The sequence below is a fragment of the Halichondria panicea genome, chromosome 1 (genome assembly GCF_963675165.1).
Source record: "Halichondria panicea chromosome 1, odHalPani1.1, whole genome shotgun sequence".
NCBI classification, from domain to species: domain Eukaryota; kingdom Metazoa; phylum Porifera; class Demospongiae; order Suberitida; family Halichondriidae; genus Halichondria; species Halichondria panicea.
The window spans coordinates 5860871-5872087 of record NC_087377.1 but is presented as its reverse complement, the minus strand read 5'-3'; the positions used below and the strand labels follow the sequence as shown (position 1 = coordinate 5872087).

Below are 11217 nucleotides of genomic sequence, written 5' to 3'. Positions count from 1 at the left end.
ATAACTAACTTGTTGCCCAATGACGTTAAACTCGTCTGACTGGTCATATAAATTAATCGTAATAAAAGACATGTGTTTTGAAGGAATTTAGTGTATTTGCTGAATTCCATAGCACATTTTTAGTTTTCTTCCCACGCACGCGAGGGGCTGTCGCCGCCAGTCTAATAATGCAGTGCAATATATGGTTGCTATGGTAGTGATGCAACATAAATTATGCCATAATTATACCGTATAGCGCGAAATTTTCAAGGCATTTATATTTCGTGGATCTGGTCTCTAAAAGCTATTTTGTTGCATAATGTTCGCGGAATGACGTACTGCTTACCGGAAGCCACGCCTTTAAATCTATGCATATAATTATGTTATATAGCAGGTAATTCAATTTTTGTGGACTTAATTTTCGTGTAGGATTCTAACCCACGAAAATTAAGCCCCTCGAAAATTTCGCGCTATGCGGTATACTGAGCACTGGATTGCTTTGATCTGCCCACTCACTGGGCAACAATCTACCTAGCCTCCTTCACAAGGCCTAAACAATTAGCGGCCTGGAATCGAGGCTACAATCTACCATGGGCTCTCTTCACATGCATGGCTTAATTTGGCTGTCAGTGCATGCATGCGCACCGAGGCATGAGCAGTCAAGGGTCACAAATTAAGGCTTACCTTCCTGTCTGGACTTAGCCTCGACCCATGCTGCTCTTCCTCTAGCAGCCGGGATCTAGGCTAAGTCCTTATTGAGGCCTTGTGAAGGAGGCTAGTCTGGACTTAGCCTCGATCGGTCCAGGCCAATTTAGAACGAAGTTGAAAAGTAGGCGACTAGCGTTCAATTGGAGACGGATCGGCATGGGGTCGAGGCTAGTCTGGACTTAGCCTCGATCCCAGGCCCCACTTCCCACTTCACTTAGGGAAGTGGGCCGGTAAGGAGGCTAGTCTGTTGCTGACTTTACACATTAAATTTTTTGCGCATGGCATTATTCATTATGCATTTCTGAGAACAGAAACTGGCAGTTTACAGACAGATTTTTTTTTATAAAAGCTAGACTACTGCCTACTTATAGCTAGTGACTACAAGGTAAAGTAGGTAGCACCAAGACTAGTCTCTAGTCTAGATACTGTTATCAAACCTGTAGTCTAGCAGTAGTTTTTATAACTGATTTCAGAGTAATAACTCAGTAAATCTATGTGTTTGCTATAGGTACTCAGTCGATTTATAGTCTTATGCATACCCTGCCTTGTATAGATCAGCAAGAAATGTGTCACATAGAATTATACTGATTGTGAATCAATTCTTGGTTCAATGATACTGAAAATCTGATATAATTATCTTTATGCAGGTGTGTGAAAAGCTGCAGTACCTCCACATCGGTATATAAAGTGAGAAGGTATGTGTAGCTAGCTATATACTGTAGCAAAATAATGTTGTTGTGTATCTTGTAGATCTAACCAGGTGCACTCCTGATCTAACTGATTCCCAAAAACTCCCCCAGTAATGATTACTGTACTGAGTGGGTGTAGGAATGTGTAGGTATTCATTTGCAAAGTGATTGTATAGTTGTGCAAAAGTCAACTGTTTTAGTTCCTATTAAGCTGAGGCTCACTGTTAATAATTAGTCTATGTTTGTGATTTTGAGTCTGTTCAATGCAAAGTGCTACGTTTACAGCATGGATATAGCTTCGATCAACATAACGACTTACTAACTAAACACGATAGCCGTGTTTGTTTTTCCTATTGAGTACTCCAGGCTTCGTTACTGAGTCCATTGTGATCCTAGTCCAGTGTATGACCTATAATTATTATACCATTCTCAAAGCCTGACCACAGCTTTGGGTGACGTTCATGTTACGTGTCGGTGGCTTCCATGCTAAGTATGCTATAGATCCTCAAGCTGACGGTTTACGGTTAATTTAAAATACTGATAACACACTATTCAAAGGAGTGTTATAAACGTGTACATTCAGTTATTATTGTAGCCAAAGTCATTTATTATATTTTTTCCCCATGCACTTATGGATAGATATAGACGTACACCATGAGTAATAGTAGTGGTGAAGACGATTATGAGCCGTTTAACATCGGTACCAGCCTTCCGAAAAGCGAAGAATTGGCAAATCTGTATGGAGGCTCTCTAAAAACAAAGTCTCCAAAGTCTCCAACATCGCCTCGAGTAGCTGGTAAAGTAGGTTCTCATTAGCTAGCTATCAATAAGATGTGTGATTCATTGTATTATGCCAATTTCAGGTTCCAGTTTTACCACCACTCTCCAAACAGAAAGGTGCTGACAGTAAGTGCATGCATGATGATATGAAGTAATCCAAGGTATGTAGGCGGCCATGGGCTATTATAGTAGTCAGTCAGTGTTGAGTCTGCTCATCTGGATGCCAAAGCAGGGAGTTTGCAGCCTCAATAGATTATTTAAATTTCGTTGTCGAATATAAGTGCATGAGCAAGAATAATACATTGAACATAGTTGGCTATAGCTGTACGTGGCTTTAATTCAAGGCAGTTCATTATCATTAACACATGCACACTACAACCACATGGAGCCCTATATTTGTTTCCACGCGAAGATTCCAGGCTTCCTTCTGACTCTAATAGTCCGGCTCCCAATGCACCATCTACCACTGCAGTAAAATCGTTCTCGAAGCCTTACCACAGCTTTGAGTACATGTGTTCGATGTGGTTCGAATTGCTCAAACTTCTTCGAACATGAACCTTCAGCATCCTTTTGCCTTGCTAGTTGCTGGCGGCTTCCGTACTTAATTCACCATGCATACTACAGACTACTGTTGTTCCAACAATTGTCTAGTTGAGTAGATGTAGGCCTGCCTACAACCCCACAATCAAGGCCAAGGGTTTAGCACTTCAGTGCTCTAGCTTGGACTAGTTATAAAATGCCTTGTGTATTGAGAATTCTCATGCATGCAGGTCAAGCTCCTGGAAACTACTCTCTCACTCAACCAGTTAAGGTGAAAAGCAAAACATTCAAGACAAAGAAGAAGAGTATTCCTGAAGCTCCTCCAAGGTATGATTATTATTTCCTGAAGTGAGTGTCGTGTGTACAGTAAATTCACTGCATGGTGCGAAGAACAAAGCAATTGACCCTGTATTATAATGACTGTATGATAAATATTATAGGCAGTTGATTCGAATACTACCTCCACACAGGACAAAACCTAAGCCAACAACCGTACGGAATACTGAGCTGCCATCTGTCCTGAAAAAAACTGAGGTACGTAGTACCATAGAATATTTTGTGGGCGAAAAACCGAATGAGCCAAATCAGCAGAAAGTGCGATCTAACTATTAGCCACGCCCTGAGATACCAAATTAAAAAAACCCACTTCATTCGCCAAATTTCCAGCTATACAGTATAAAAACAATGCTACGTGCTCCATGCACAGGTTGTTTTAGGTTTAACTATGGTATATAGGGTTAAGGTTTCTGCAGCAACATTGAAGTTACCACAATCATATTTTTGTCCTAAAGTTTTAAAGGGACCTCGTTTTACTTGCATTTCATTGTTAGAATTATTTGCATCTCTCAGTCATCTGAGGTGACACAAGATGATGATTTAATATACGAGGAAATGGACCCGACGGTTGTGCCTGGTGAGCTTACTCTGGAGGAGTTTGTGAAAAACTTCGATCACACACTGCCACAGCAGGTTGGTTTTGTGTGTACATTAATGAATCTCATAAAAAATAATAATTATGTAATGTGTGATTCAATGGATATATGAATCTCATAAAAAATAATAATTATGTAATGTGTGATTCAATGGATATATAATTATACATAATAATGAAGTACATGTAGGTGCCAACATTATCAGTCAAAAGATCAATCTGTTGGGCAGAGGCATAATTATAAAAAGAACTCCATGCATGGCAGGCGACCTTCTAAACGACTACCTATGCTCTAACTGTGCATGATCTTGTTGTTTCTCATGACACTTTGAATTTGTGCATGCATAATGCGTAAGTGTAAGTTTGCCTATTGTTAAATGGATATAATAATGGAAATAATAATGATTACTTTGTAGCTTTGGTAGCAATGTGTATTCATGCATAATTATTGTTACTCACCTTAAAATAGATTGAGGTATCGAAAGGTGTGTATGGAACTGACACCGACTCCACACTGTCAACATCAGATGTGCTCAACATCCACTGCATTGTCAAACGAGATTTGGTACAAATGGAGGAGAAAAAGTCCAAACAGACGTATTCCATTCCTTTTAACTCTTCCATCAAGGTAGCAAACTACACCAATAATGTCTCTTTAAAGGCTGATGAGCTTTCATAGACAACAATTTGATGTACTAAATATTCCTTCTTTGAACATTTTTTTTTTTAATGCCAAGTGTACGTGATACCTGCATGACTGTAATTTTATCATCAACAATTTGGTATTTAGTTTTACTGTTTTTTTTTACAGTTTGCTCCGGTTTTCAACCACCACGACCGTTTGGAGCAGATCAACAAAGGAGAGAGGTTTCCTTATGTAGCCAACATACTGGATCTCGTTATCATGCCTAAAGTGAGTATATACACAATTTCATGTAGTTTTAGATATACAAATCATCCTTATTTGTTTGTCATAATTGTCGATAAATGTCATGTTAAACATCTGTTTTCGGTATGCCTACATGTATATATGTACGTATAATTATAGCCTTGTATAATAAAATAAAACATTGAATGTCTCACTACAATCTGCATGAACTAGCTTTACGTCAAGCTGGTGATTTACCAGACTCAGACTCAGTTACTCAATACAAAAGAATACACGCAGTGAAATCCTCAAAATTAAGCGAAATTATCTTTATTGATTATAGGAAGGTTGTTCTATAGGAAGATGATCAGTGGCATATCTAGCAGGGAGGCACCCCCGTGGCCTCACTGGCAGCAATAAACTATAATTATGACTGAACAGACGCTTGCTAGACTTTGCATTAATTTTTAAGCTACTACTAGATCTCTATTTATACTATAAGGACTAAGGACTATAAGGACTGCACCTACATTTTGTAGTTCAATGAGCGGCCGATGCACTAAATTTAGTGGCGTGGCCACAATAAATATTACGGTGTATGTTAATGAGTTTTGTCAAATTTTTGCCGCACGCCTTGCACGCTTTCTCTCTTTAAGCACTCCTACGTGATTTTCTAAAACACTCATAAAATTTATCTTTGTATTGGTTTATGTGTGTGAGTGATTAAGTTGGTCTAATGTTGACATTGTTATTTAACCTAAGTCTGTTTCTTTGAATTCACCCCGCTTGCTCGATCTGACACAGGTTGTCTGTGCCTGTCAACCTATCGAATTCAACACGGACATTGATCCCACTGAGTATAAAGAGATACTCGCCATCAAAGAGATTATATATGCTGAGTCCAGTGCACAGAGAAGGAAACTCAGAGTGTACAGGTGTGCTTTTAGTATGTAATAATGTAATGTAATGTATATTATTGTGCAAGCTCTACTATTGAATTGAATACATTAATTTTAATTAACGAGTAGTTTCCCCTCTCTATAATATAGAACTTAGAACTAGGATTGTATACTAGTTATGATAATTATATTATCATAATCGTTTACACAGTGTGCATTTTAACAGATGAACAAATTCGTTTCGTTTTACTCCTATGATGCATGTACATACAATGTACGTCATATTTATTGTAAACCAACCTATATTATACATTATAGGCATAATCATTATGAGCACTTAGGATTGTTTTGGATTGTTTACGACATTATATTACCTTAAAGTAAATTCACAGGTATTTATATACATGTACATGCAATCACATGTTATTGATGGTACTTTCCTAGGTATACAATCTTTCCCATTTTATGTCAATAATGCCTGAGAATGTAGACGCACTGGCACTATGCATGCATAGATTGTTGGAGTATGTGGTTGGATTGTTTATACCTTATTTGGCTTTGGACTACTTTCACTATAACTGTGTATAATTATTATGTTGTGGCCTGCTGTTTCAGTGAGAACTTTCCTTGTATTGACAAACATCGACGTCCTATTGCATATTAATGTGAATGTTGATCCCAATTTACAATGAGTAATGACCATCAAGCAATACTGGCCAGGAATTGAACTAGGATGTTTCATATTCCGACTCTTATAAACTAGTGGGAAAGCATTGGCTCCATACTGCAAGAGCTCTCCAACCTAGCAGCACAAGAAGACAATGAAATGATCAAATGAGAAAGTACACACACACACAAATTATTGCTAATACATCAATTTTGAATTGGGAAGTTTCGTTAAGACTACCTATAACCTTTTTTGTAATACCATTTGATCATTTGCAGCTTCACTGATAACTGTGACAAAGTGTTGGATGAGTCCGTATACGGCGACTTCTCCACTCGACCGTCAGATATCAAACTCTACATGCAGGACATACTGAAGCATGTGACCAGTCCTTTTCCCATACACCTGATCATGTTTAAGGACATACGAGTACCCAAGATGATGGGTAAGTACATGTAGCTATACATACAGCTGAATGTAAATATACAATTATTGTACTTAAGTGAAAAATTCCGTTACTCACATTCATCATAAGCAGGTCACCAACTGAATTGACCATGCATCAAGCCACAAAGTCTCAAAGTTTCCATAGCATGTGTTATATCCCAGTATAATTATATACGCACACTGTACACACATACATACACAAGAAAGTCTAGCTGTACGTTGATTATTTTGTACTAGTGTTGCTTATTAATTTTAGCGGCCCAAAAGTAACTACTAGAGTAGTAATTCCAGTTAGCAAGATAATTATTATTGTCCATGTACAACACACTCACATGAACAGGGGTCCCACACCATTTGTATCAGTATCCACTTCTGATGACCAAAAAGTTCACGGAGGTCATTCTCATAGCAACCAATGCTCGGTCAAAAAAACAGAAGGAGCTCGAACCGTTTGAGATCCCCATCACGGTCGACGTTGATATTCAACTGGTAAATAAAATACGTACAGCAATCAAATACCCTGCAGTGCTTGCAATACTGTGAGTGTGTATAATGTGATGAGCAAGTTTGGTGTATGTGTAAATAATAACAGCTAGTATACAGATTTTTCAAGGAATATACAATGTTGACTTAAACAATCATCTCACCAGGTCAAGCTGCCAGACAATGAGTATAAGAAGCTAGTGAAAGAAACAGAGGAATTGAAGGAGAAACTGAGCAGTCTACCCGTGAAAATCTACCAGTTAGTGCTAACAATTCTTTATTAATTGATGCTTGCATTATGTATCACAATTAGGGTAGGTATAATCATGTGAAATATGGGCTGTTCCAAAGCATTAATGTAAATTGATATGGACCATCTCTCCTAATGCAGGTATGAGAACATGAGTGATGAGATGTTACGGGTACAGACTAAGTTCTATGAGCTGGTGAGAATTGGGGGTGATAAGTCTGAGACGCCTCTGAGAAGAGGACCAGCTGGTGGAGCTAAGTGAGTTTTGTAACATTGTACGTAGAACCATTCTAAATGTCAACATAACTTTTTAATTGCTATTCCTTTGGTTTTTATTATAATTATTGCCTGTACACATTCGTGTAAAAATTTAATGATATACCTGCATGTACATGTATGTAATGCAGTACACCAAAGTTTTGTTTTTTGCAGTCGCTCGCTAGTACAAAGAATTGATAAGCTTGAAAAAACCACTGACAACTACAAAGAAAGCCAAACTCGTATCAAGGCTGACAGAGAGGCGAATGACAAGTTTCAGCAGGGTGTGACTACAAGGTGGGTGCCATAGAATGGCAACTAAGTCGAAAAATGGTTTTATTTTTCGCCCAAGCCGAAAAAGCATTGTCATTGAGCCTCGTATATGTAGCCGTGGCATAATTATAGTATGCATGGTTAAGTGGTTAAGAAGCCGATCAGTGCTATTTACCTTAATTGCCATTGCTTGTTATGAGTGTATTAATCGCTTATTGCACGAGTATAGCCACACTATTGGTTATTAACGCAGTTCTCTGCAGTTATTCAACCGTGGCTATTATTCGAAAACAAGCCCCCCCGTGCGATTACTTGCTAATTAAACTAGAGCACTAAAGTGCAAACCCTCGGCTGTTGACGTGATAATAAAGAAACCAGAAGAGTGATAATGCAGTGCATGTAGCATGTATGAATAGCAGAGCACAGCGCAGCAACTCAAGAGCAATAAAACTAAACTAACAACGTACATGCACGAGACATGCACTATGGACTGGGATCACAGCAAAGAAGCCTGGAGTCTTCTAGACTAAGAGAAGTATGGCTCCTTCCAGGCTGGAGTATGTATAGGATCCAGAGTCAGTCAACAACCAGTCACAATTCTACTTTCTTGACAATTGTTCCTGGTACGGGATCACTTCAGCTGAAAATACATAATCAAGCCTTGACTACGTATTTTCAGCTGAAGTGATCCCGTACCTTGACTCAAGGCCACGTGGCAAGTTTAAGCTTCTTAGCTTTTGCTCGCTTTTACTTGACAAAGAAGCTTTAACATCAAAAAATCTGCCACTATTTAAACCAAGATATTGTTGTGTGAAGACTACCTATGCTGCAAACGCAGTGCTATGGCATCCAGGTGAGTAGATATACTCGTTACAAACAAACAAACAAACAAACAGACAGACTACTATAACCCGTGGCCGCCCACGCGCCTCGGGTTAATAATTGCACATCGTCAATAACAACCTGCAATTACTGATCCGGATGTGATACGGAATTAATTGCACTGCTTCACTGTACAAATTCCAGTGCACTAGCTAATTAATTATGATTAGTGGACATAATTATTACTGATTTTAGCTGGACAGGCTTCCATTGTTGTGTAACTGTGGTCACAATGCATGTCTATGGTGATGCATCCATTTAGCCATTTTGAGGTTTGATTTTCACTTGCATTTGCCACTAGTAATTATTATTATTATTCACGTTTGCGTAACTGTCATGATCACGTATACACAACACACCAACAGGCTGGCTAATCAAGAGAAGTTGATTACTCAACAAGCGGAGCAGCTAAAGAAAGCCAATAGACAGATGTCAATGCTGAAGAAACGGCTTAGAGAGCTGACAAGAATGGTGGGAATAATAATTTTAAGATATAGTCCTAAAGTAGTAATTCTATGTTATTGTCATGTAAAGTACACAGTGATGCCATCACTTGTAGGTGCACGGTACTGATGACCCAGGTTCAAATGAGGATGATGATGAGGACTTTGAACTCAGTGACCCCAGACCGGAAGATGCACAGGGAGATATGTAAGTGAATGCAGGGGCTCACTGTTAGTATATATGATAGTCATCTTTAGTTGATCGATAATATAATTATATTGACCATACTTATTGATTTTGTGTCATGCATGTTGTTTGTGTCTGTTAAGTCTAGGAGCAGTCGAGGCAGCCAACGTTTAGCATTCAATAGAGGGAGATACCAACTGGAATACACAATAGCACTGCATAGAACAGACTGCTACAGAAAGAAATAGAAACCATGCAATAACAGTCTAGTACGTATAGGAAATGACGGTTAACTACAAACTAAACCACGGACAAAAATATAGGAATTACAGTGTATATAAACATAGGAATTACCACATAATTAGTAATCTTCATAATAAGCTGCAAACGTTACGGGTCACCTGCCACCTGGTAGTGTTCCCTTATCCGGCATAGAGTCATCTCTATAATTATAGTTGAGACCTACCGTATAGCGTGTAATTTTCATGGGGCAAAATATTGGTGGTTTTCGTGGTTGGAGGTCTGACCATGAATATTTTACCCACGAATGAAGCGACCTTGCCTACCTTTACCTGCAGTGCAAGCTCCAACCACGAAAATATTACCCACGAAATGTCTCAATATTGCTTAACCACGAATATTTTGTCCCCCGAAAATTACCCGCTATACGGTATTTACATTTTATGTAGCTATATAGTATTTGATATTCTCATTCATCAAAACGATCATGTACTATTTAATAGTGGGATGGCTGTCACTGAAGAAGAAAACAAGAAACATGTGGCCAGTATGAACAACCAGCAGGTGTGGTATAACTTTGGGATCAACATTTACAAGGCCATCAAGGCTATATCTACTATTAAATTTACAGCTTAACCTTCGTATATACGTCACCAATGCATTACAGCTACATGTAGTTACGCCCATAACCATTAATGCCATTAATATGCTCATAACAAAGCTAACGTCTCCTATCCTGGCTATACTGTTCAGATTCTGGAGCTTCTCCGAGCTAACGGGCTCAAACAGTACGAGTCATCTTTCCTAAGAGAGGAGGTGACTGGAGAACTACTGCTCGAGTGTGATGAACACCTTCTTCAGAATGAACTCGGTGTAACATCCAAACTACATCGCCTGAGGCTGCTGAGAATTATTAGTGGGAAACCTATATAAGTAATGTCTCGTAACTGAACTATGTGTATACATGTGCATGCGTTCACTATAATTATTGTAACAAAGTCTTTTTTAGGTAGTCCTCAATAAACTATTTTGTGCTATCGCTTTACTCATTATTTTAACAATTGCTTTTGACCTTCGTATGAGGTGACTAACTAATTGGTTTTATGGAGCTTATATAATTTTTTTATAATTATTTCATGTCATGATCTTCAGGGCTGCTTTTTATAATTGTTGATTGATATAAATTGCCTATAAGCTAGATCCACATAAATTATACATTGTTTAATTTGTGAGGCAACACTTAGGAAATCTATTGACCAACAACCATGCAAATTATAGACTACTAAGATATACGGTAATTATATTAAATTATGTATCTATACATGGATCGAAAGAGAGAGTACGAGTCTTTTCTCACAGAGGAGCTATATACTGTCCTCCATTACCTACCTACCTCTGACAATTGACAAATTGGTGTTTTTTCACACAAATCAAGCTGAATAAAAGAAAGCTCGGCACTAAACATAGCAGCTGTAGCTATCAGTAGTGCTGGGTGTATGTGTGCATGATGCCTGCATGATTGCTTTGAATTTCTCTTTTAGGCCCCCTACGAGAAAAATAAGCAGATATAGGGATCATCATAGATACTATAAATTACAATTACAATTTATAGTATCTATGGGATCATTGTGTACTTTCTTGCGCGCAACTCGCCTCCAACCAGAGGGTGTGACGTCACACACTGCATTTACCT

The 11217-nt window shown here is 38.4% G+C and overlaps 2 protein-coding genes across 2 annotated transcripts in view; one reads left to right on the top strand and one right to left on the bottom strand.

Moving 5' to 3' along the window:
- Positions 1-11217, bottom strand: part of LOC135337946 (adhesion G protein-coupled receptor E5-like) — a 58867-nt gene that overhangs the window by 24758 nt on the left and 22892 nt on the right. The window lies entirely within an intron of this gene.
- Positions 928-10708, top strand: LOC135337964 (uncharacterized). Its single transcript, XM_064533988.1, has 19 exons — positions 928-1072; positions 1335-1382; positions 2016-2177; positions 2240-2282; positions 2927-3023; positions 3167-3230; positions 3546-3665; positions 4097-4255; positions 4439-4540; positions 5300-5430; positions 6340-6506; positions 6849-6997; positions 7159-7250; positions 7383-7499; positions 7674-7796; positions 9020-9125; positions 9214-9305; positions 10028-10088; positions 10278-10708. The coding sequence occupies exons 3-19, from the start codon at positions 2031-2033 to the stop codon at positions 10455-10457; spliced, it is 1950 nt and encodes a 649-aa protein (XP_064390058.1). The 5' UTR covers positions 928-1072; positions 1335-1382; positions 2016-2030; the 3' UTR covers positions 10458-10708.

Coding starts and splice junctions, on each gene's coding strand:
- LOC135337964 (XM_064533988.1), top strand. CDS start 2,031: ATGAGTAATAGTAGTGGTGAAGACGATTATGAGCCGTTTAACATCGGT. Junction 2,283..2,926: donor CAAACAGAAAGGTGCTGACA/GTAAGTGCATGC, acceptor TCATGCATGCAG/GTCAAGCTCCTGGAAACTAC. Junction 9,126..9,213: donor TTAGAGAGCTGACAAGAATG/GTGGGAATAATA, acceptor CATCACTTGTAG/GTGCACGGTACTGATGACCC.